Here is a 27,519-nt window from a genome sequence, read left to right as displayed (position 1 = left end):
GACAGTTACAGCCATTCCCCGAAAAGTGTTGGCACGAGCATGTTTTTGAAATAACAGGGTAAACGCAAACCAAACACAGGAGGTGCCGAGATAGTTTATCAGAAACGGGACCTTTCACACATGATACGAAATTTATAATATTCGACATCTCCCTGAACGACCGAATCTGCCGTCACGATATTCGCAATCTCCAGAACCGCATTCGGTTAGGTGCCTGATAAGCGACACGCGGCAGAATAATTATCGCGACAAATCGCATTAGAACCGGTCGTCTCAGCGGGTTGTTATTGAATTACGGCGGACAATGCGACCGCATCTTGAGGTGAAAATTGCAAACACTTTGATCTCTGTACGGATATCATAACCCCGAGAGAACGCTATTCGTTCCTACACGGACAGAATCGTCTCGAGTTCTAAGAAAGTCAGCAGAGCTGGGAGATTATGCCCCAATAATTCCCATCAAAACATTTGTGAACCATCGAGTACAAGAATTAATTCACCATATATAGGGTGTCTCAAAAATGCGTTTCTATAATTTAAATGAATTAATGGCCACTTAAAAAAACGCCTGTGCTCAGACATGCTTGGCTTATCATTGTATTTCAACATTCCATGTTCAAGAAAACATCCAGGTCTACCAGCTTTACCCCCCCCCCCCAAATTAATTACAATTATAGTTAATGGACTAGTAGACAGGTGAGGATCCAAGGGGTGCTTTGGGTGCTGTAGCTTTCCCCCGTCCCGAAAATTTCCCTCGTATGATAGATTTTCAGTTTTTCATTGCTCCATTTCAAAGTACAAGGTATAAACATTTAGAATATATGAGATTATTACGATGGTCAAGCAGTGCCTGCACTCGAAATGCATGAAAAATGGACCAACTTTTCAAGAAAATCCTTGATCCGTCCCTGTAGTAATCTTAAAGCTTGGGTAAAACATTTTCTGAGACAACCTGTATGGTTTTCACATTTTGAATTCAGTGTGATCTAAATAATCATGCTGATTTTACTTGGTTTTTACAGTTACTTACCCAATGCAATACTGGATACGCGCAATCCAGACTTCCCCAGATTCCTACAAAATATACGAAGAAAAATTCGACTCAAAACTAATGACAAATGTAGGGAATAATGATTTTCCTGGTTTCTAGAAATTAACGAATGAATCCAGAGAGGTTTTTCAAGCAGGATTCGATTGGTCTCTATCGATTCTGGAATACTTCCGCGTTCGTTTCAAATACCAATTCCAATAGAGCATAATTGGTTAACCTGACAGAAAGCCGGTTGAGAGTTTGTATTCCTTAATAGCTATTTCCCCTAACCGGAATATGTTCAATCGAAGCCTGCCGAAAAATCGAAAATTTAAATGCTTATGGTTTATTACTATATCAAGACTTGTTTCTGGAATAGATAATTAATATTAGATCTAGAATAGAATAGACGTATGAAATAGATAATAATATCATTATTATCATTATTATCATCATCATATTTCTATGGTTATTACTATCATTGGTATCGGAGAACCTCTGGTCATGTCCTGCGCAATGGCACTGGAAGTTTATCGCCTGGAAAATGGAATTAAGCCCTGTACGATGACAAAAAAGATCTTGAAAACTAATATATTTGAAAATGGGGCTTCGTATTGTAAAACAGTCAGAAAGAACTAATCTCTATAAAGAAAAACTGGGTTCAGCAATATAGAATAGGCAGGTTTAGTCTAGTATCATTAGCTTGTTCCCAGAACGCGTACATCGTCCGGTATTCAGACTAAGGTGGGTATGTTTGGCCCTGCACATTCATTGGAAAAAGTATATGATGCAAAAAGTAAGCTTATCTCGATAAATTGTTGATTAGCGCACAGGCCCATATGATTACAGTACGCGCAGCGAGATTATTAGGTTTTAGGTCGTGTACAATATTGCATATTGTGACCAGAAAGAACGAATTAGCAGTAACGTCACGTTTGATATTTACTGCTTCAGTCAATAAAACAAGAGCACAAACTGGTAACTCATCTTACCCTGGAGGCTTACAAATGACCACTGAACGTCTGATTATTCGACTATCAATAAAGTTGCACATTATATTATATTTCCGTATAAAGTCTGTCTATGTACAAAGTCTCTAACGTCTAGCGATCGTTATACTGAAGTTAGTCACAAGCAGGCGTAAAAATGTAAATGTCAAGTTTTCATCGCTGTCGCTGTTGATTACGAATGTACATGTACATCTAATAGACCGGTTCAATCCAATTCAAATGTATATCATTATTACTCGCTAAATATATCATATTTGTGATCTTGTGTATGAGAACAGGGGTGGATTTAGGGACGGTCTCGGGGATCCGGACCCCTGTCTTCCCACTGACGTTTCCCTTTTCGCCATGACAGAGATTGATAAAACCTGCAAATTTGAAACTTATCCTTTGAAATTGTATATTTTCGGATTTATTTCTTCAAAAATATCTAAAAACGTAGGTAAGACCCCGCTTGTAGCCTGTAACATGGTTGCTTTTTCTGAAAAAATGCCTTTTTCATTTCTTCTGGACCCCTGCCGTCCAATTTTCCTAGATCCGCACCTGCGTAACAACTTCACTGGGAGAAAAAAGATGCAACCACCCCCCCCCCCCCTCCCGAAGTGCACGAGGTTCAAATGTAACAGATAAATAAGTTCTTAACCATGGTGTGAAAGTAAATCTTCCCGAGAGTAATGTAATTCAGGAATGTAATGAATATATAATCCAACTCGCCAGCATTTTATAATGATATCAAATATAATAATCATTCCAATATCATTTAAATACTTTTATGGGCTGTAATGTCAATATTTCATTAGCCGCGTGAAGTTAATTGAGACAACTAGAGTTGCCAATTATATAAATTTTGAATCAAATAAAACCGTTTATTGTCCACACGAGATGTTGTGTACAAAGCGTATAGGGGTTTATATCAAAGTCTATATATTCGTTTATTTACATATCATTGACTTCGGAACTAATCAATAGTTGGTCTTCAGACCACGAGGGTAATACTAAATATCAAATATATACTATGATCTTCCATATTCCTGATAAATTCTGCGACTATTGCTTGCATTGCTTAGGGCAAACATTACTACATCCAGTATATGGGGGCGAGTTCAGAAGATTCACTTTAAATCCGCACCAGGCGACTCACGACTCGGTTCGAGTAGCTATTAAGACCCACATTATGGATAAGAGGGATGAAGCGTCGATCTAGCATATAGCCCGCTTCTTGCACGGTTACAGTAATCAGAATACAACTAATGTCACTAATAAGACATAGTTAGTGCGGCGTAATTAATCACGCTCAGGTTTATGCTCATTAAGCGACACAACTTCACGCAGACGTCTCAACGATTACGCATGTATACACACACACTCCAAAAGGACATCCTTTTACATATACGTGAAAGTAGGCGTGATTATTAGCTGTGTATATACTTAGGTGATATAGAGCTAGTTGTTTTAACAATGCAAAATTGATAAATGTTAACCAGTTAGTTTTGAAATGGGCACCATAGACGATGTACTGGGGGTACATATGGAAGATGGGCTCAAGTGCATTAAACATACACGCTAGAGATTTGACAAATATTGATAAATTGAGATTTGATAAATATCCGGTGCACCGGCTGTTTTGTTGTTTTGTCATCAACAGAATCAACAACATTTATCAATCGATTATCGGTTTGAGCAGATGGTCATTGCCTAGTCTCTACGTTTTGTCCATCCTCACTCGGCATGGTTCGATTGCCAACCCCCCGCCCCCCGCAGAAGTTCACGCCAACACAAACCCTGGCCGCAGACCCCTCTATTCATTGATGTATCGCCCAAGATGTATTGGGCAGACAAGTTGCCGCTCGGCATCCAACAGTCTATGTATTAAGCCAATCAGATGCGTTTTCACCGGCAGGTTCAACACCACGCATCTGATTTTGGCTAGATATATAGACTGGCGGCCGCTGTAGCTGATGTTGTTTTTCATTTCATTTCTCTCATATTGGGTATGTATAGGCTATATGCAGGCTATACAATGGTTGATGTATTTCACTATTCATATGACGTATACTATATATAAGAGTGTACATCTTGCACTAAAATAAACATTATTCATCACACGAGTATTGAGCAGCTGTAATATCAATAACTATTGTCCAACTCGTGGACATCAATAAACAGTCAATACATCGCGATAATTCAAAATTTCGTTTGAATTATTGAACAGTTCGTCTGTTGGTAGAACGAGCACGCACCAGGCAGACGGACCGTGAATGTCTGATCTATTATTTAAATAACGCTGGAGATCAGTAGAATAATGATGAAACGCGGAATAAGTGAGCTTGCATAAGCCTCGGCCAAATCCGGAATAACCTAGGGACTGGTCGAGCGGTCAAATAGGGATAAGTCATTAAAAGCAGGCTCACTTGCGACTCTCGACCGAGCAATCACCATCTAAATCTCGATGAGGAAATTCCTTTATTGATGTCGACGGCAAAAAAAGTTCGTCGACAAAATCATTTTGATCAAAATAGATGCCTAGGAGTTCATCTTAATTGGGCTCAGTAGGCGTATGCTTATTGGACGACGATATGATTGGTTCGATCAGGGAGGTGGTTCGATCGATGGATTAATCGTAAAAGATCTATATACACGGCGAAATAGTCTAGACACATTGTGTATATACGCGAGACAGTATGAAAGTAGTCGTGCAATGAAATGATAAGCCGTCCATCTATTTATCTCTAACACTCCATCTATTCATCGATCAAATTTCTGAATTTAATCTGCGCAGGACAAACTAGCCTGTGGCATTTTGCCAATTGGTCGGAAATAGCAAATGGGCCCCTGCAAATCCGAGCGAAATTTTGTGGCAGATTCAAAACCACTAGCGGTTCTATATATTCAAGACCGCTGCTGCTATGAACTAGAGAGTAACTTCATTGAAATAGAAAATTAGAGTAACGAAATTCAATCATTTTAAGAATAAACGTTAATGTACACGATTTTTTATTTCGAAACGCCAAATTGATGACGTAGTGCACATCGAATTTCTCACTACCCCTTATATAACGTATTGTAAGCGGTGTATAAAAACATTTTTAAAGCGACAAAATGCCACTGAAGCAGCAAATAGCCTAACCTCCCAAACAGATAGGAAAGGGCAAAAACGGACTACAGAGCCTGTAAAAAAGTGATTAGTCAGTTTGTTCAAGGTCAATGCAGGTTATGGGAATTTCAAACACGGATGTTGTTGATTGTTGTTTAATCTGCCTCACCTGTAGGATAGGCAATAAAAATCCGTAGGATGCGCTCACTTCTTTCAGCGTGTAACTTGTTTCAACAATTATACCCGTAAACACTAAAATAACCTCCCTTTACTTTTTATAGTTGTTCTTTAGCTCCCAACAAAATAGCTGAGTAACTAGCATATTTTTGTAACAGGTTGTTTAACTATACGGCGATGTTTTCAGCGACTTCGTTTTTAACCGGTACCTATACCCCACAGAGGTTTTAACCGATGGGGATAGACAGAAAACGCGGTCGAACAATTGAAAAGAATGAACTTCCGACGAGTTCTACAAATCCCTCGTAAGAAAAAGAGAGGCTTGCGAGTTGATAGAAAATGGGAAATCGTCCAAAAAGTTAGGCTAAACAAAAATGATACCTTGTTTCCATTTTTGTAAAATATGATCAAATTTGTATTCAGTTCATTCTATAGCTGCCGGGTCTGTTATGGTAAAATTGATCAGAATTATCTTTTTTAAAGTATTGTACAGGGTAGATAGGCGGCAGGCCGGGGCTAGGTTTCGGAGAAACAAGGTAAAACATTCTTTAGCCTTAGATATTTTCGAAATACTCGAAAATACGAAGGAAAGATTTGTAGACCGCGGGTAATGGCAATATTCAAAATTCATTTTTCAAACTTCTCAGTCGTTCCCCATCGTTTAATTTGCATGAACGAAAAGGCTTAGAGAGACACCTTGATGTAAATCCAAAGCACGTTTAAATACTTCGGCGCGATGAAAATATCCTAACTTAGCACGATCGAATAGGAAATTTCCGCTAAAACGACTTTGATTAGCTTTAAAAGAAATTATGGTATTATATGTTTCCGATGGAACGATAGATTATAAGCTATGAGTTTAAAGCGCTTTCGTCATCACCCAATTAGCCTAAGATATAAGCACAAATTTATTGTAACTTTTCCAATATCCAATTCCATGTACATGTATATATTCTCGGGTGACTGGTGAAATTTCCATAATTACCGCTGGCGTAATGGCTTCAAAATAAACGGCTTCAACAAATCCTCTAGTGTCCAAAATTTATATCGTGTAGCGGTAGCCATCTTCACCCGTCAAGGGATTCGAACCCACTACGCTAAAGCTGTTCCCCGAACCCCTTGACCTCACGAGTCGTTGGAGTCGTTACTAGCCGACCAGAATCCGGTCGTACCAATCACAGCGCTTGTAACAAACCGTCAGTAGACTTATGTTGGTTTTCCCGTTAAATTGACCAATCAGCGAACGTTTTACCGAACAAGGAAGTATTTTGCAAATCGATATATGACGTCATGCGCAACAGCGCCAGTAATGAAATCACGCTTCGTGAGGCCAGGGGGCTGGTGGAAGCGAGTTTGGGAGTGATACCGGACCCCTGGCAAGCGAGGATGAGCGGTAGCCGACCCACCGCCGGCTGCAGCCATTGCCAGGGGAAATAGAGAATTGGTTGTAAAAGCGAGAGTAGCCGTAATGATTCCGGTTTTCAATGAGGAAATGAAATATCAGAAATTATATCTATTACTATCACGGAAAACCATCGCGGCCATCTAGTATTTATTTTCTTAGATTAGAAAAGTCGACTTCTCGAGTTTGAAAATCGGAATTTCGAGTTCAAAGTCGTGATGTACATTAGCGTGCTTGATTAGTCGACTGGAAATCTCGAAGGAAAGTCGAAAGTTCGATATTCTAAACTTGAAAGATGAATACTAGGTGGCCGCTGTAATTCTCTGATGAGCTGCCTATACATGTTTTATAGGGGTCCATATGGTGAAAACCCGTCCATTCTGGAAAGCACTCGCCGGAATTCCAGATGAGTGGCTGAGCTCAAAATTACACTGGTGAAAAATACCGATAGGTCTACATACGGGATATAGATATTCTAATCCCGATGATAATCATAACTATTTAGGTGGCGACACACAGTAATTTTCCGTAAAAAAGTGTAGTAGAGTTTCATTTGAATGTATATGAAATTGTAATATAATCATTTATATATTTGAATGTACGCATAAAAACCCGAATTCATTACTCTTGTTATTTCTGCTTGTTGAATTAAACAAGACAGTGTGTTCTCGAATTTGTAGTTTTTGTGTAGTGTTATTAAATCTGTGAATTTTTTGTTGTCCCTCTAATACCCGAAATGGGTAACGAAAATAAAATTGAAAAAAATAAAAACATAAATAAATTCTGTAGGTGGCGACATGCGCAGCTAAAGACGCCGATGCATAACCATCAATTCAAATTAGACCTGTTGACCCCAGTACTAGAGATGACACTCAGTCGACCAGTAAATGAAATTATTCAATGTGTTTAATAACCGCAAGTATTAATACACTCTGTCACTCTATCAATATATCCTCTCCCTTCAACCGTGTGCTACGAAAATCTCGTATCTCGCTGGTGGTATAATGCTCTGCAGGGGATAAAACTGACCTCCGATGCAAGAATAGCTTATCATATAGAGATAATTCAATAATTAATCGCGTCCTCCCGGTATCCCGAATATCTGAGCCGACCAATCAACTTTACGTGTTTAGGAAACTGACGATACGTTGATTGAATTGAATTGACTGAGCAACATTTGCAAAGCAGATCCGAGTTATTCAGTGTATCGCTCAAAATGGTATTCTCTCATGGTATTAAACAGTAGAAACACAGATTGTTTAACAAAAATAATTTTACAACGTATGTGTTTATGAAAAATACCGTAGATAACGGTTCCGTACGGTGGCTTTTTTCCTGCGCTGATTTGGGCCATATAAGTGAAAGTCATCGGTAGGAAACCCTAATCACGTTTTAGCGCTCCAAAACGGAGAAAGTTCGTTGTTTTTCCTTGTTATGGTGTTCTGGCGTTCTATCGACCACACTTGCTTCAAGAACTTAATCCAACATTTCAGGGCCGTATTTAGCAGAGCGAGGGGGGGGCAGCTGCCCCCATAAATTTAGTAAAATTGCCCTTTTTGCAAATATTATCTTTATATCAACTACCCTTTTCGGGATTCTCTGCCCCCCCCCTACTAAAATTCAAATGGTAGGTACGACCCCGCATTTCCAACAGACCTGACAAACTTCGAAAAATACCATCTCGGGATTCAGCCACCTTTTATCTGATGCGGTATAGAGGTCTTTCATATGACGTAGTCTGCCAACCAGTGCTGGGGACTTGCCATACGGGTACCAAAAATAATCAGCGGATTACGAACAAACTTCTAAGACCTGACATGTAAATTACTTGTTTGACCATCGATACGGCGCAGTCACGTGAATAAAGCACATTGCTGCAGGACCTCTGTTATATGTAATGTTTGTCGCAGGTATTGATTCCCATTTTTGCGGAATGAAATAATCCTCGGCTACTCGTGCAGTGTTTCGTGTATTCGATGTTGTAAAGCATACAACAGCGCTGCACGCGCGTATGTATTCATATCCGCGATATCGAAAATATGAAAATGTATATGCGTATCACGATGAATTCTAAATCATGTGTTCATTTATCACAAGAACGTACTTCGTGTTCGGAAAATCGATCTACAATCGGTGGCAATCATTGCATCAGGTTTCTTCAGATATTTTGATTCATCCTAGAATAAAAGCAACACCCGTGACCCACTCATTAGGTATGAATTTAACTCCACAGCCCCGTCTCCATATATAGTTTCAGTAGTGCAGGTATACAAGATTTGGCTATGCGAGTTGAAATGATTAAAATGGATTAATTTGTCAGTGTCGTCGGTCGTGTTTCAAACAAAAATCATGACTAGATTCAGATAGAGATAACATCCTTATTAATTAGCCTATTAGCAGTAACTCTTAGCCCCCTTCCTACAGCATTATCCACGATCAGCTTTATAAAAATTGGCACTGATGTTGAACTGTTAACAGCCAGTTGCGTTACGGCAACATACGTAAAGTCGACTGGACACACTATCCAGTGTCATCGGGCGATTTCACTTTACACCTGTAAGTAATAATTACTCTAAGGAATAGCTAATGGCTGCGAATATAATGAAGAACCGGTCAATTTAGTCGTGTATATGTATATGTATACGCCGCGAACACAGACAGTATCGCTGAAGTTGCTATTAACTAGCTCTCAGTGTTTTATAATGTCACCACTCATCTCACGGGCTGCCTCTTTCCCCCCTCTCTCTCTCTCTCCCTCTCTCGCTCGATCGCTCTACCAGTTAATACCCGGCGTTATTTGTTCTCGATAAATAACCATCCAGAGTGATCCGGAGTGATCAAAATCGTAGTCCATCATGTATGCCGTCGTCCATTTATCAGTTTCGTCGTATCTGGCAATAACGTTTACAACTAATCTTCGGTTTTGACTAGATTGTTACTCTTTTATTCGAACGGATCGGGTAAATATTTCGATCTGCTTTCCAATGAACTGCTACTTTCATCTCAAAAATTTATAACTACCACTATCTAAATAAGCGAACTCTTTAAAAAAATATCTCTCCCAGAGTCGATTGCGCAATTACATATATTTTAATATCGAAATATATATACAAATACTGCAATGACCTCAAATCGAAACTTCAGTTCCGGATCAGATTTGACTCTATAGAATCCAAAATGATTTGGAGTAAATGAACTACCGGTTAACACTAAATCGCAACCAACTCTAGAATTGTGAAGAAACTATAGATTTTCGATTATAGTTCATATTCCATTACGGGTACTTAATCCGTTTGAATTTCAACTCGTGGGACTCAGGGGCATATCCAGAGTGACTTACGTATACATCCCTTTTCTCAAAAGCTAGATCCAAAATTATCAACCCATATAATTTTCCGTAATGTTGAACAGTAACATAACAGTAACAGTAACATAAGACATAGCTGATTCATGCCAGGGCACTTGTGAGATTTGTAGAAGTCCATCAAATTTTTTTTGAATACCCTTTTCTAGTTTGTCAACAAATATAATTGGTGCATTTTAGTGCAGGTGTACACCTAATATTGCCTTTGTGGCCATCGAAATGCCTTTTTGGATGCGACAAGTTCTTCAAAATTGGCCTCTTGATCCGCCCCTGGAACTGGTTTTGTGAGCTAACTAAAATTATAAAGTAAAAGTATAAAACGTGTATGCACGTATTCATCGTGGATGTATATGCATGAATAAATAGGCAATTCGGTGCAGAGCTATATTGAATTACTGGCGACAGCTGTTTGTTTCATCCTTAAACCTTTAATGTCCCATCCGCACAACGTTAACAACGGGTCATCATTACTGTTTATAGATCGAACATTATTATTATCATCAACATCCATTCGAATAATACCGTTTCTAATGTCGTTGACGGCGTCAAAATCCCGGAGATCGAAGTCCGTCAAAAAAGTAACGACGATCACAAACGCATGCGAATAAACTAATTGAATTAAGCGTTGGATCTCTTAAATTAGATATTTTCTACGCACCGGACATAAGTCTGTGTTGATTCATAGATTCAAGACTCAGATGTTTTAATTTATTACAGTTTTCACATTTTTTTCAAAAAGACAATTTACAATTTACAGTTACAATTTACAGTTCACCATTACATATACATGTACATGCAACGACTATTATACCATATGCAATGACTTCCTAATTTGAGAATTTTATTAGCTTTTCGTCAAAGAAATCGAATTAAGTAATTTGCTACGATTTAATTGAACGTGATATTTTCGATTGAATTTTGATTAAGAATGAAAAAAAAATCGATAAGGCAAAACAAACCTGTAAGTGATGAGTCCATCGGCCATGATCGGAGTGGGGAATGCCCGAATAGGCAACAATTCCGTACAATTATTAGTTAAATCCAGTTTTACGCTTTAAACGTATCCCGTCATATTTTGAATTAATCTAACGACAACGACGTGGTCGACATTCCCGATACGGTAGCGCACGCTGAATGCGATATCACACTGTTCACTATAGCAACCACACTATTACTGATCGCACACACACAGACACACACATGAAACCCGCTGCAGCGTGTTGCATTGACAGCACCTGGTAATAGCATCAGGAACTATACGCCGGGCGCTCGGGGACCCCGGAATTACCGCCGAACTCAGATAGGAAAGGACAACATCTCCCCAGCGGCAAGGTTAATAAAATTAGACCTTGAGTGTGGGAAAACAGCCTTTAAATAACATGTTTTTATCTTATCGGTGTTTATATAACTGCTCAACGATACAACGCGAAAACAGGTGTTTAACGTCCTAATCTTCTTTTCAGACAAGTCCCCGGTTACTTGAATATAAATTTTTTATTATGTAAATATTTCGATAGTCGAATGACGTAGTGCGCATCTTCTCAAAAATGATTATTTAGAATTTATCAAATATTAGATGTATGAAATAGAAATTACGGAATATATTCAATTAGAAAATAAACGCGAAAATTCACAATTGCAATTGTTATAATGAAACGCCAATATCGATGAAGAAGTGCGCATCGAACCCCTTAAATATAGTATATAACATTGTTGTAACGGTTTTTACGGCGTCAAAAAGCAAGCGAGGTATCGCCGTTGTAATCGATGGTTCCACGAGAATTCGCCAGGATCGCTCATCGATAGTAACTCAAGTAAATTTTAATCACTTCAGTGTTGTTTTGTAAATATTTGTATATACATGTGTAATAGTTTTCCTCCATATACCATGGAAATGGTTGGAGTGTAAATAAAATCGTAATCGTAATCGTAATCAAGTTATCGGCGTTCATTTGCATGAAAATCGAGTCAACTTGTATCTTACGTCAATCACGTGTTTGATGAATCCTATGGTAGTTTTCGGTATCCAGTTCCATTTTGATTGAGTGTTGGCGTACAACCGACTGCGTGTCTTCATTAGTTTCAGATTAACATAATTGAATTTTTTCAGCGTGGGATTTTTGACGCCGTAAAAACCGTTACAATAATGTTTATATAACATTGAAACCTACTATGCGTTATTCAAGGGGTTCTGTGCGAGTCGATGTGCACTACGTCATCGATATTGGCGTTTCGAAATAACACACAATTGTGAATTTTGAAATCCAATATGTTTTATGACTTTCTATTTGATAAATTTTTGCGTTATTTTGTATATATATATATCTCATAACTCGTATTCTATTTTTGATACAGTTTGGAGAGGATGTGAACTACGTCATCAATATATCGGGCTGCGGACTGGTTGCCGGTCAATTAAATTCAATCGTCGATATTTTCAAATCCAAAATAACTTTATTTATCTTTTATATAATTTAATTTATATCATGATATTGTCGACAATATGAAGCAATATATGTGTTAATTTCCGAGGCGTTTTTGTTCACTTGTCATTTTACGGATATGCGCTTTCTTAAATCAAAATAAGTATCTCTATTAATACGTTTTTCAGCACTGCTCTCAGATAAAAGAATAATTACTTAGAAAACAATAACGTACAGAAACATATACAACATCGAAGAAAAGGTCAAGTCTTCGCAACCTTATCAATTCGTTGCCCGGGTGGCTGGTTCGCGATTGTCGCATCTTGTTCAATAGTTTATCATTTGATTATCTCTATAAAAACTCGTCTGGCACGATCGAGCAAAACACGGCCAATCAACGCGTTACCATAGCAACGCCAACACAATCCACCCGCCACGCGACGGGTTTCGTAGACGTAGATCTGGTGGATGGAAAAAATCAATCAACCAAATTCACTATCATCTTTTTATATTCAGCAGCATATGAAGGCCAATTTCGATCGCGGTTGTCAAGGTTACCAGAATCGTCACAGCCGTACGACACCCAGCATGCTTTAAATTTAGGAAGGCTGGCGATTTTTTCTCGTCGGTACTAATTTCAGAAATGCGAAGCGCTCATAAACGCTGTACACCGAGTGAACATGCCGGAAAAAATAATTGCTTTTTCTAATTTCAAATATCAGTTCCATACTTCTAGACTTTTTTTCTGGCGTCCAATCAAACCTGATGCCTCACTCAGGTCGCAAGATTCGATCCGATCGCAACCGGTTGCTGATTTGTCAATCTGGGAATCTTTGTGACATGCGAATCGCTAAGACTGATCGCACAGACCAGTCGTAAGCAAAATCGTAAGGGTCGGGCAATGTTGTATTTCTTACGACTATCGGATCGGATTAGACGTGACCGGAGTGTACTTAAAGAGGTCGTAGCCAAACAACGATTTGACATAACATAATTTAGGCGTTCAATTCGTGATCCCGGGTGACCAGAGTGTAGCAAAGATCCGACAAACCGAGTCTTGGCCAAATCGCCGACTCAGGGGCAGACACAAGGTCTGGGTGCAGGGGGTGCGCACCAATCCCTAAAAATGTCGAGTTGCCCTGGAATTTAACGGGAAGATGAAAATGTGTTGATATATACCCGGTACCCGGTACCGAAAGTTCAAATTCATATGCTTGGATCCTCGATATTTCCAAAATGAGTTAATGTTCTTTTGGAGTGCCCTTTTTAATCGTATGATGTGGCACTATTTCGAGGCGTACCCTCCCCTGAATCAGACCCTAGATCCGCCTTTGGTGTGACCTAATCGCAGATCGGGGTGAACTGTAGCTTAGATCATCCAGTACTATCCCTGGTACTATATATATATAAAGTCTCTGCAATCTGTTGAAAGAAAATTCTTTTTAAAACTGGATCTAGCGGAACATCCTTCCTAGGTTTGTTATAAACATATGTTTCGGATATTTGTTTCGCAAGAATCAGCTTCTAAATAAAACTATTCACACTGTGCTTAGTAAATATATAACCAAAAACACATAGAGTCCTCTTTGTATAGTAAAGCAATACTGCAGTCGTAACGACCAACAATGGATCATTGATAAACCGATAGGTGGCGACTTAGTCGATTTTAGTTACGGTAACGACTGTAGCACAGGTTTTTGATCTGTGTTCTGCAGGCTATTAATTTCAAATTCATGCAACGAGTCCAATTGGAATTGAGCCAAAAACCAAACTAAAACTTATCCCAATTACTATTCTTTTTCCATGCGCACCCATGATAAATTAAAGATAACAAGATCATTGAAGGCGGTACCCGATTTGACATTGTAACATCTCCCGCGGTAGCGAATAAATATTCATAGGTTTCGTTAACCGATAAAACAAAAAATACATAAAAATAATTATTTTTGATAAAACTCATCAAATCTATACAACATGTCAACGACGAGTATATTTTGTTCAGTATTGATTATCGATTCTTCGATCGATTTGTTCGACTTCATTCCGTTCGAAACTAGCATCGGCTGTACAAAATATCGATCGATGAATGTCAATTTTGAATTGTCGATAAATCAATGAGAACTTTATCCGTACCGCCTTGCCCCTATCGAAGGTCATATCTCTATAATATATGTACTTCATATTCCATATGGTCAGGTAATTTACACCTACATGCATATAGCCTATGTAAGTATCATATGGAACCTTTGCGTTTTGAAGTCCAGTAAATATGCCCTTATGAAAGTCATAATAATTACATACAATTTTGATAATCTAATGATATATCTATATATCTATTATCAATATATGATCACAATTTCTATAAGAGTTGATTTAATGTCCATTGATCCTACATTATTGAAAGGACATCCCAAAGCCAAAAGGCTGTACTAAAGAGGGGATGCCCTAGAAATGAAAAAAAAAACAAATCCACCACCACCAATCAAGATAACAAAAATATGTTTTGAATAGTGACATGAAACAGAAGATATACAAATGGATTTGATGGAATTATTTCGTTGATTCAGCACCAATTTCACGTTGAAAGGGTAAGACAACGTCTAATACGCTTTAACAATCTCTGGAGCGATGCTTTTAGATCGGTACGCTAAGGTACCTATTTCGAAAAACAGAAGTTTCCACAAGCGCAACACAACATACCTTAAAGCAATATTGCTCACTAGCTGTAACAAGCCCAACTAATTAGATCGTTATTTCGTTATGAGTTAACTTATTATCGCCGAACTGTTTATGTAACCACCGCCGAGTTCAAACTAGTGCTTTACACACCTCAGACTTATATAACTTTCGCTAGGGGGCGCATCAGAACGTCTCTCATCGAAAGAGTTCATTTGTTTCAGTGAGGGGTTTCACCTATAATCGCTGGTGCTTCGATAATTCGTGACGTCATCGAAAGATCAATTCGAATTCTTCGAAAAATGGTCTGCCCATTTAGCGATCTCTGGCTACAAACAATTGATACCTTGTTTCTCATTTCAGCTAAGCTTAAAAGTTCACTCGGCCGGTCGCCTATATCTACTCTGTACATTACTTTTTTTAAAAGCATGATCAAGCTAACCATAACGGACCCGCCAGTTATGGAAAAAAAATGATTACGAATTATTTTGCGGTTTCACATAAGTGACCCGGCCGATTATGAGAAAAAAAGGTATCATTTCTATTTTAACCTTAAAACCGATCTACCTAATGATGAATTAATCATTTTCGAATGCACGTGAATTCCTGAAGAAAAATGGCTCATCAGAATCGAGTCGGATTTTGCTAGTAGTAATGCATTATACATCATTCGCGCTGCACGCGATGTATTCCTATTGATCTTTAAGATGAATGATACTCGAGATGAAGATGAGATGCAGCAATGGCAGCAGCTGAGAAACCGTGGGAGATGCTGGATATACACACAAACACGCGCGCGCATATATCTTTATTACACACATTCTGTAGCCGGAGATGCTGGATACAACTATGTGGATCAAGAAGTTTCTCACCAGAAATAATTGAAAAATGCTATCCGCAAACCGTGCAGACATCTACATAAAATCTTAACATCAACAACTTTTTAGACATGCAATATATGTACAAATCCTATGCGTGGCGTTATGCAAACATAAATGTCGTCGAACATTTTTGTTCGATATTTCACTGCTTATTTACGCTGTTCACATCGCCACTTTGCTATTTCGCTCCGTTGCCGACTAAGCTCTTGCGATGTTTACCATTTTCGTAACGAAAAGGGATGGAACGGGAAGAGAAGTTATAAACACGGCAAAGTACAATGGGAATAAACCTCGTTTCACAACTTTCAAACTTTTAAGTTTATTGACGGCTTGAAAATAACATACATATTGCTTGATATTGTCGACAATAAATCACAAAATATATCATAAAATATCAAGGATCAGTAAGATTATTTTGGATTTGAATATATCGATTAATGAATTGAATCGATCGGTGACCAGTCCGCAGCCCCGATATATTGATGATGTAGTGCACATTCTCTCAAAAATGATAATGAAGATTTATGAGACATAAAATTAGAGTTATGAAATGTACTCAATTACAAAAAAGACGCCAACATTCACAATCGTAATTGTTGTCATTTTGAATCGCCAATATTGATGACGTAGTGCACATCGACTCGCGCAGGGCCCCCTATATAACGCATACTAGGTATGGATATAAACATTATTGTAACGGTTTTTACGGCGTCAAAAAAGTAAATATGTATCATTTGTAAAATTACGCGAGGACATTATCTTCCATCAACATTGTCCCGCGGTTATGTTTTGTTTCGATATGATAAGCGTTCTATGCATGTACGCGAATTTAATGTCCGTAATATGACAACCGTTTGTTCTGTGGCGCTCCGTTTAATAGTATTTTTATTACTTTCCGCCCCAAACTGATGAAATTACCCTCGCATATCAGACATTCCTCTGTTGTTTAGTCGGTATTTTATCCGTTAATTTTGCAAAGCGACTCGGGACTGTTGACATCGCACGTATTCACCAACGCTGGTGGGTGTAGTAGTAATAAGAGAATGATGTTTGAAATATTTTGCAAGAAGACAACTCGACCTTTGAAATTGATGAGATATTTGAGGTTGTTCGGAAAATGATCCACCACGCAATGTTGTTGGGGGAATCGAAATAGTTCCACCTCTGTCATCATTCGCGAACAGAAGTAGATTCTGAGCCGCTGAAGCAGGCGGAAAAATTGATGATTTCGTTGGAGACTCTAAATGGCAGTAGTGGGCCGAGAGCATGCTCAAGACATATTTCCAAATTATACGTCTGATAATAGACTATAAAACGCTTCTTTTGATTCATTAACACCTTAGTTCAAAGTACACAGTCACAGCGTGGGACCTGTGGGACTGATCAGACAACGGCAAGAAATCAAGAAATGCATAGCTTTATAGATGAGCCGCTACATTCGTAGTACTGCAAAGTTTTATCGATATTCGAGCATCGGCATTCAATTGGAATCGACACCACATGTGCCAACAAGCGGAATAATGTTGACGGACCAGGGTTGGGGGTGTATATGCTGTTCCGCTTTCCGTTGAGGAGACTACCGCAGACAGGCCCGCCTTTATAAACCCAAATAGAACGTTTCCACGTATATAACTTCGGACATCAAAGGAATTGTCCGTTTGCAATGTGGATTATGGACATTCTTTAGTACGTATATCCATGTATATTTGCACTCGCGATTATCCCCGTTCCTTCGAACACACTATTCCACGATGCAGTAGATTTACTTTGATTGCGTTACTTGCGTATGAAGTTTGGTAATCTACGTGCAGTAATTGTGTAGACTGCATTGATTCGCTTTTATTGATTAATACAAAGCTCCAGTAAACATATTTATTCATCACATAGCTGACCAAAGTGACGTCACAGAATCATATGCTACTGTTGTATATACATGAATGCGTATGGAATGTAGAATCAATATATCCTGTTCGTGCAATAGGGAATCTCCAACCCCCGGTGGTATTCGTGGATTCCACTTATGGCAGGTGATGATCCACCAGGTTCGCTAGTAGTTACTCGGTCTTCCGCCTTCAATTTCTTCTACATTTCAGTTAAAACTGAATGGACTTTTTCGTAAATAAATCAATTATTGATCAAAAATATACCAATGTAACCCGTACGAATCTCTACTTCTCAGTTACCGTATGCAAAAACCATTTCCCAAACTGTGCAACAATGCGACATGAGAGCGATATAAAAATCGGTGGCCAGTTTTTGCCATGCGCCTTCAGGGTACTCAACTTTTAAGTTCGTTATTTTTAGAAATAATTTCATTTAGTTCAGAGAAAAATAAGGCGTTTTTACGAGCATCCGATTTATGCGATCGATTTCGTGAGCGATTTGCGTCGATTTTGCAATCGCATCGAATGTTCGTAAAAACGACGACGGTTTAGGTTAATCAGTTGACATAAACAGTGACGTTGAGATCAAAACCGTATCTTCATCAGCTACCCGGTACCCCCATCTTGGGAATCGAATCGCCAAATCGCTCGCGGAGCGAGTTGGTCGATCGCAAAATGCGATCGTGAAATCGATCGCAAAGATCGGTTGCTCGTAAAAATGCCTATATAGGTTTACCCAAACTACCAGATGACATGGCGGACCCTCACTTGCCACGAGTAGAATTCTCGATAATCAATATGGCTTGTCATTCAATTTCCATAATAGACTTCAACTGTAGCTCTAAACTTACATTCGGGAATATGCAGGGAAGCGCATCGAACCCGAGCACGCGTGTCCGAATATTCCCCTGTAGATGATTAGACCTTTATATCATGACTGCTAAACATGAAAAGGAGCCGTAAATTAATAATTAATTCGGTTCTACTTTTACCCCGAGAGATATGTTTATAGCACATGGCGTTAACACCATGAAACTGCTGGACGCAGAATGCGAAACATATGGCGTGGGTTCGCATTATAGACATTGACACGCTAACATATATTGATAGATACCTCTAGCGGTATGGATCGATATATATTTTTACACTTCAAATAGGTGCTTTTCGATACGAACGATGACAATACAAAATGAATTTTGGCGATACAGACAGGGAAGGACATTTTGTTAATTCGCTGTTTAATGCGCGATGGATCATCATATCGACAACTACAGCTGGGCCACGCAGGAGGTCCAGCGCAGTTTATGAATATTCTACTACCCAACAATACATGATAACATTATCACATAAAAAGTGCTATAAAGATGCAACTTGAAAATCCGGGTCCGTACCCCTGAACCGACTGAACAAATGGAGGGCCCCATCCGTTTACATCACCAGCAACTTTTCATTTCAGGGTCACACAATACGTTAAAAAGTCACCAGATCAGGTTCGAGTCCCGACAATGCAATTGCGCTGCTTTGCGGTTATATTTTAGTGTTGAGATTTACCGCTTAAGATCTACCGGTAAAACACAATTGTAGACTTTCGTAATCAAAAATTAGACATGATGATTTAAACATGACTCAACGGCATTTCATCAAACACCCCAAGGGGCCAGCGCGACAGTTTTCGGTTGCTATTTGACTCTGACCTTGACTAGTTCGAGCTAGCGCCACAAATATATATACCGCGTGAGCTTAGATTCGGAATGACTTATGAAGCCGTTATACAATCATATTATTGTTCACGGAGAATGCTAATTTTTGCTTTGTTTGCGATATTCCTACAGTGATAATCTACCGATAATCGGAATATTATCGAAGTAGTTATGTAAACAGGCTGGTTTTATCAGCGCGGAATACCGGGAACGCGGTGGAGCATGCGGCGAGTTAAACTCTCTCGAATATAGCGAACACGTCCCGCGCTACCGCGGAATCTAGAACGAAAACATTCACCGCATGTTCAAGTTTTTCTTCAGGCGAAACCATAGCACCCGAATCAATTGATTTTGAGTTTTAGTGGCAAAACCTATGTAGTTTGGACCGCTTTACTAGTGGGTACTAGTTGCCGCTTCATCTAATCTCCTCCACATCATATTAGAATATCTCATAATTGTATATTTTGCCAACTCTTCATGGCATGTTGTAATTCATTGTGGAAATGAATTATCATTATCATCATTACTATCGCTAAAAGACGTCGTGCACGTGACAACGTAGTTTTTTGACGCCATTAAAACCGTTACAATACCTAGTATATAATGCGTGGTTCTATGTGAGTCGATGCGCACTACGTCATCGATATTTGCGTTTTGAAAATAGCAATAACAATTATGAATTTTAGCGTTTATTTTGAAACTAAATATATTTCATGGCTATTATTTCATATATGATAGATTTGAATAATTATTTTTGAGTGGATGTGCACTACGTCATCAACATATCGGGGCTAGACTGGTCGCGTTGCCAGTCGATTCAATTGTCGATTCAAATTCAACATAACTTTATCGATCCTTAATATCATATCATTTATATTTCATTATTTAATGTCGACAATATTGAGCAATATATTGTGTTATTCTCCAAGACGTCGATAAACCTTCAAGTTAGTTTTCTTGTTTTCTAGTGTGATGTGATGTGCTGGGGACTTGCCTAATAATATGGTCATTTTTCAATGTCAAATTTCTTGTTTTGTCACGCAAATCTACCATAGTGTTTGACCATCAATATGGCATTGTCACGTGATTAAGGCCTATGGCTACCTGACCTATGCGTGTAATTCGGTTTTTGATAGTACGTGAATGGAAAATCATATCGTAATGCCTTTGTTATTGAGTTTTACGTTGAAATGTGGCCTGACCAGAATACAACGTAGCTATAAATGCCCACCGCCAATACTCGCCGAAGCCGAAAGAATTCCAAACGGAACAAAATTAATTTCATACTTAGGTAATAAAATCAGGTCCTACAGTTCAAATCTAAAAAAGCTACAATAAAATCCTTTGATAGATTCAAATAACAGCCGAGAATACTAGCGTTATTTATTACAACAGAATATAACGAGGCTTTTTGCGCGAGCGCTTTCTGCTTACTCGACCGCAGCGTCACAACTTTGCGTCAAACAATAAAACGAATGAATTATTTAGGAAATCAACTGTTGTGAAACAAATTTCAATTAGACCTAAGTGAAAATCTACCTTCTGGTACTTTAATATCGCTAACATCTAAACGCATAGGAATTCGTACGTATCGTACGATCCATCGTTAGTTCATAATACCATCATCAATGCGGTGTCAAGCATTGAAAAAACGTCGAAATCGGCAGCTTTTCAAAAGAGAATGAACGAAAGATAACGTTATTCCGCAGACGTACTTCGTGTTGTTGATGTTTTAAGATGCACGGGAGGTATAGATAGTCGAATTAGCTCCAGACAGCGCAATATTTCTTATTTTTAGCCGAAGTTCAGTAGCCTTTTTAAAAACTTTCTTTTGCCTGGTTCTTATTCACTCACTGCGGGCTAAACAATAGAAGAGTCTTTTTGACATCGGTTTACATATACACTGCAACAAAATCGCGGCAAAGTTATGCACGTTACTTTTTCCTCCTTGTTATGAACAGCACCTTCGAATGCGGAGCGAAACAAGACCGGAGAAAAAAAAACGGCAAAACATATTTTCTATTCGACGCATGACGGCGGTTCTCGGATCGGATGGGACAGCATTACAGCTCGGTCGTAAAACATACGCCACGGAGACCGGAACTAAATGACCGGAACATGTGCGCGCATCTCGTTATTACAAAGTGGTTTCGATGTTACAACAGGGAATACAATACAATACCAAAAAAACGAGTACGAGAAATCCATCTTGGAGAAAGCATTTTAGATTAATTGAGCCAATACCCACTAGGTACATTTTTGTTTGTCGTAAATCTCACGTATTCGGGATATTTTCCTATAGATAAGACAGAGCTGCGTATAGCCGCCCTTTTCACCGAGGGGGCTCTGGTCGATTTACTAAAAAGAAATTGCGATTCCGACTAATGAAATTCTGTGACGTCATTCTGCGAAGATATTTTTGAACAGACTGAATGACTATTCTAAATTGGTCCCTCTTCATTTGACATCGTCCCAAAAAAAATCAACGTGTACGCATTTGTAGTTTCGGTAGAAGGTCCGTGCATTTGAAGATCAAATGCAGCGATAAGAAAAAAATTCCGCTTTCTATGATGGATATATACAAACATAGAAATATAGGAGTACAGCCCATTGCACTAGAAGCTGTGAAATTGCTCCTCTTTGCAAAGAGTTTCTTCGCGAATACTCCCAGGACCCGATATTCGCGTGTATGGGCACCTTACAAAAAGTTCCATTTTCATGGAATTTCTCCCACATGGCTGGCTACGGGCCCGCATATTCCAAGCGAATAATCATTGCGGTGAAGTAATATTTAGTTAGGACTGCCTCTATACTCCGCAGTTAACTCAAGGTAAAGCTTTATTGTATAGATGTATATTAATTACTCGGCGTTCTAATCTAAACGTAGATACAGATCCAGTGTCGAGGATGAAACCCCGAGAGCGGGAGAAGCCAACTTGTGAATAATAAATACGCACGTATATTACACACTTAATAGTTGAAAACCTGCTCGAGCAATGTTTGTTCTGTACGGTAAACACTTTTCCAAAGCAACCCGGATTGATATAACATCACAGTTTGTTTTAGAGCACATTATTATAACAAATCAGTCGTGTATGTTCATATGTCTAAATAGAAATTGAAATGATGATTTTATGAAAAAAGACCGAGTTCATTTCAAATCTAAAATATCAAAAAACGCGTGATGTATTACTGCGCGTCAGTTATCGATACTTTTCCGCACTCGTGATTAAGATTACCGGATACCTTAAAACTAATCAAAATATTTAACCATACAATGAGAATCAAAAAAGATGAATATCGGTTTTTATGTTTCATCAGTTCTAATTTCAAGTGAATTGTTATGTCTGTAGCATTGTTTATCACCTCTGTGCTAGGAATAAAGATGTTTCCAGTTTCTGCAATGAAGTATCGCAAATCCATGGATCGGCATTTCACAAATAGTCCGGGTCGGTTAGTAAAAGCATTTTAGACGGGTAGCATATATTCATTTCTATGATTGAAGTCATCCCCAGGGCTATTTTAAGAGTATGTTTTTGATTCCCAATTTTCTTTATGCATGCGCAGTGAAATAGGATGACTATGAATATGCCGCGGCGGACTGGTGCCGCTGTTCGCGGTCACGTTTTCTGAGAATTTAGTCAAAATTTCCGTTCATTTCAAATGATTCCATTCGGGAATGTCCATACCACATGACCCATGACATATGGCGCTTCTTTGCATTCGAATTACAAACTATTATATTGCTCGCCTAATCGATGGATTTGGGGCGCTACATTGGTGTGGGGTACCCTAGTTCCAAGTAGGCTCAAACACCCTTGGTACGACATTCGCTTCGAAAATAAATTTCGCGGGCGTCGTCTCATTTAATTAAGACGGTTGGTTGGCGGCCATTCATTCTCCTTCGTCATCACCGGGCCTGAGAGCAAAATATAATTGTCAACTTTTGGACTTTTAATATATATATATATATATATACATATATATATATATATATATATATATATATATATATATATATATATATATATATATATATATATATATATATATATATATATATATATATGTATGTATGTATGTATGTATGTATGTATGTATGTATGTATGTATGTATGTATGTATGTATGTATGTATGTGTGTGTGTGTATGTATGTATGTATGTATGTGTATGTATGTATGTATGTATGTATGTATGTATGTATGTATGTATGTATGTATGTATGTATGTATGTATGTATGTATGTATGTATGTATGTATGTATGTATGTATGTATGTATGTATGTATGTATGTATGTATGTATGTATGTATGTATGTATGTATGTATGTATGTATGTATGTATGTATGTATGTATGTATGTATGTATGTATGTATGTATGTATGTATGTATGTATGTATGTATGTATGTATGTATGTATGTATATATATATATATATATATATATATATATATATATATATATATATATATATATATATATATATATATATATATATATATATATATCTGAGTAAAAAGATGGTGTTGTACTTTATGAGGTATGCAGTCATCTTCATCCATCAAGGCGTTCGAACGCATTAAGCTAAAGCCGTTCCCCGAACCCCTTGACCTCGCGACTCGTTACGTGACTCGCGTCCTTAACAGCCGACAAGAATCCAAACGACATTGGGCTTCTGTTGAATATACGGTTAAACGGACCAATCAGCGAACATTTTAGCGAACAAGGAAGTATTTTCGTAAGTTTGAAAAATCATTTTATATCTTTGTTATATGACGTCACGCGCAAAAGCGCCAGTAATGAAATCACGCGTCGTTAGGCCAAGGGCCTGGTGGAAGCGAGTTCCGGAGCGATACTGGACCCCTGACAAGCAAGGACGGTATTAAGTCGGCTAATGAAACCGCAGATACCTTATATCATTGAGAAAGCCTCGTGGCCATACGGCTTGATGTCACAAAATGAAAACCTTAATATCCAACCATACAATGCATCTGCATTGTCGAATGGGTGTATGTGGATCAACAGTAGATTGATATAGCTATTGATTCGGTTCAAACAGTAATTAAATCAATCGTCGGAATATACATAATCATATATGGATAAATCACGCTTGCCCGCAGGACTTGTCTACTAATCTATTACGTACGTAGCTCTATACAGAGTAGTAGAACCATGGACTATTTATAGTCCGCTGGTAGAACCGTCAGGAAAATAGATGACGACAGGAAAATCGTAGAGAATATTGTCAATGTCAAAATAAATTTACATGCATAATCATTCATTTTATTTCGTCACGACTTCTCTCAGTCCCACATCAGTATCTCGGATCGGTTTTCTAACTAGCTGTCGACTTGAACTTCCTTTCTCTACTGCTGAATGCAAAACCGCTGAAATACGGTTTATTGCGAACATTACATGACAACGAACCAGTCAGCTACTGGATCTAGTTCTCGCTTAAGATTAGACTCGAGTCTAACTTTTGGAAATAAACTAACATCTAACACCAGTGTCAAACTTATAACTGGGCTTGGTTTCATAGACTGGTATTATCTTTAACCCGAGGGTAAACTCAATTGTAGATGAATTGAGTGAGCCCCGGGTAAAAGTTAATACCAATCTTTAAAACCGGCCACGATCTAAAGAACTGTGTCCTGTATGTAGACCACGATCATGGAACGATCTCTTGTCATCGTTGCTGTGATTTTTGCTTACCTGTAGTGGCGTTTAGTAAGTAGCGGTCCATTGCCGTGTAATACTTCTTTCGGTACTTTAATACGGAATCGACCCGGACAGGGTTCCCGGAGTTTCACTTCGATTCCTTCGTCGTCCTCGTCAGCAGTTGCCGTCTGTGATTGCAGCTGAGGTTCCTGTTGGTGATTTTCGATGGTCGTTAACGTCGTATTATTGTGCAACATCGGTTCCTTTTCCTCCTCGATACCTCCTCCTCCTTCTCCACCTCCGCCTCCACCTCCGACGCTCAGTCGCTTCTCCATAGCTCATCAGATATTCATACCATGATACCATGAACTACACAAACAACAAACTATAACAGTGTAAATAAACCTTTACACACTACCGACTACCCATGTAGGATCGGCGATACCTGCATTGGGATAAATGCCAAAAATCTCGTAAAATTCCCTTCATTTTTGTACGAAAATGCCCCGTGGTTCCTTTCCCTCGATGTGAAATACACTTTTTCCAATATCTAAACATGTATATGGGAACTCGGTCATATTTCGAAAACATGTTTTGGCATTTCACCCTTATTCTTACGGATTTACATATATCGATAGATCTATATAATTGAGGTCGAATCCGGGATTAAATGCATTTGTCGATGTAACGCGTGAAAATTGAACCATGAATTATACCGAGAGTGTATATGTACTATTGACCACAGAGAATCCAGTGACAATCATCGTTAATTATTTACATGTATTCATGTAGATATTTAGATATGCTTTATGTTATAAATAGTACATGGTGCGGATCCATCGGGAGGATGCAGGGGTGAGCACCCTTCCTGAAAATGTCCAAGTTGCCTGAAATTTTACGATAAATAAAAAATACGAAATTGATACCAAAGAAAGTTTAAATTCATAAGCATGTTCTCTTAATATCCAAAAATGGAGTTAATGTTTACCAATGAGTTTTCTTTCGGGGTGCCCTTTTATAGTTATACGATATTCCCTATTTTGGGGATGCATACCCTTGGTAGGGAAATTTCAAATCAACTACATAGTCCAATGAAATAAACTTTTAAGATGGAATCGTATCTCCTCGCCCAAAATGGTCACACGACCGTTCTTGAGGACCAATACTGAAGAGCGATTCTTTTGATGTAAAACCTGACTTTAAACTGTAACTAAAATCCCAATATTAGATTCCATATAGAGTTTTTGACAATCTTTTTTAAAATCAGCGGTCAGGAAATGCAAGACGAATCGAGGACTATTGTTCAAGAATCCATGGTCAAACTCAATAACAACAGTGGAAATGGGCCCCGCAACTGAATAGACTCCGGAGGTTCCACTGACAGTCATTGCGGCGAATAACGGAAATGTGCAGGTGTAGTTATAGAATGTGGAGATAAATTGGAGTATATAAATGAATATCTACAACGCAAGGGAGAGTTTAGAACAAATATGAGGTGTATGCTCTTCTGCAGTCATATTCAGTCTCAGTGGAAATGAACGCATCGGAGCATAAGGTCAACGTTCCAATTATTGGATAATTGGAATATAAGGAAGTGAGACATCAGACGAACCCTGGTCGTGACACAAACATCATCTTATACTGCTACTGCGGAGTTCATTGCTCGAATAAAATACATGATAGGCCTAGTAGTAAATCTACTACAATAACTAACGATTTACCTGTATTTTGTATAGATTAATAAACGTAATCCAGATATTTGTAGATTACTTGCCGGCACACACTGCGTAAGACTGGTGCTGCTTGCGTGATGAAGGGTGTTAGTAACACTATACATCAGTAACATGTACGCAGCCGTGCAACCACCACCAGCAGCATCACACCGCCACCACCACCAGGAGCTGCTGCTGCAGTTGTAAGAAGCAGCGGCAGCATCCCTCTTACCAACTGTTAAACGTACCCCAATCATTGCGTTGTCGTCCATTGGGATATAGGTGAGTGGATAGACTGAAATATTTGTCTTGGATATGCATACACAAAATATCCAGCTGAACGTCGTTAATACGATTTTGAGCGAACCCTTTTATAACGATGATTTCCAGCTTTTCCTAACTTCGATTTTTTATCAATCAAAGTTTGGATACATAATATGAAACCCGTATCAGATTCAATTCTAATTCATTACTCCAGAAATTATACAATTTTTTCGAGCACGGGATACAA

General features: G+C 38.5%; 1 protein-coding gene across 4 annotated transcripts in view; it reads right to left on the bottom strand.

Annotated features, from left to right (window-relative positions):
* The window catches only part of LOC141908250 (voltage-gated potassium channel subunit beta-2-like), a 56,346-nt gene extending 29,149 nt beyond the window's left edge, over window positions 1-27,197 (bottom strand). For 3 of the 4 annotated variants that reach the window (XM_074798197.1, XM_074798196.1, XM_074798199.1), the window contains exons 1-3: window positions 27,018-27,197; window positions 25,351-25,665; window positions 1,031-1,074 (exon numbers count right to left, since the gene is read on the bottom strand). In XM_074798197.1, coding sequence (XP_074654298.1) covers window positions 1,031-1,074; window positions 25,351-25,631 — 325 coding nt within the window. In that variant the 5' untranslated portion in view covers window positions 25,632-25,665; window positions 27,018-27,197. Of the gene's footprint in view, window positions 1-1,030; window positions 1,075-11,033; window positions 11,242-25,350; window positions 25,666-27,017 lie in introns of those variants that run through there. The other variant, XM_074798200.1, reaches the window with a different exon arrangement.
* Window positions 27,198-27,519: the final 322 nt, after the last annotated feature.

Source organism: Tubulanus polymorphus, chromosome 7 (assembly GCF_964204645.1).
Source record: "Tubulanus polymorphus chromosome 7, tnTubPoly1.2, whole genome shotgun sequence".
Taxonomy (NCBI): Eukaryota; Metazoa; Nemertea; class Palaeonemertea; order Tubulaniformes; family Tubulanidae; genus Tubulanus; species Tubulanus polymorphus.
Note: the sequence above shows the minus strand (reverse complement) of the source record. Positions and strands in the feature narration are given on the sequence as shown.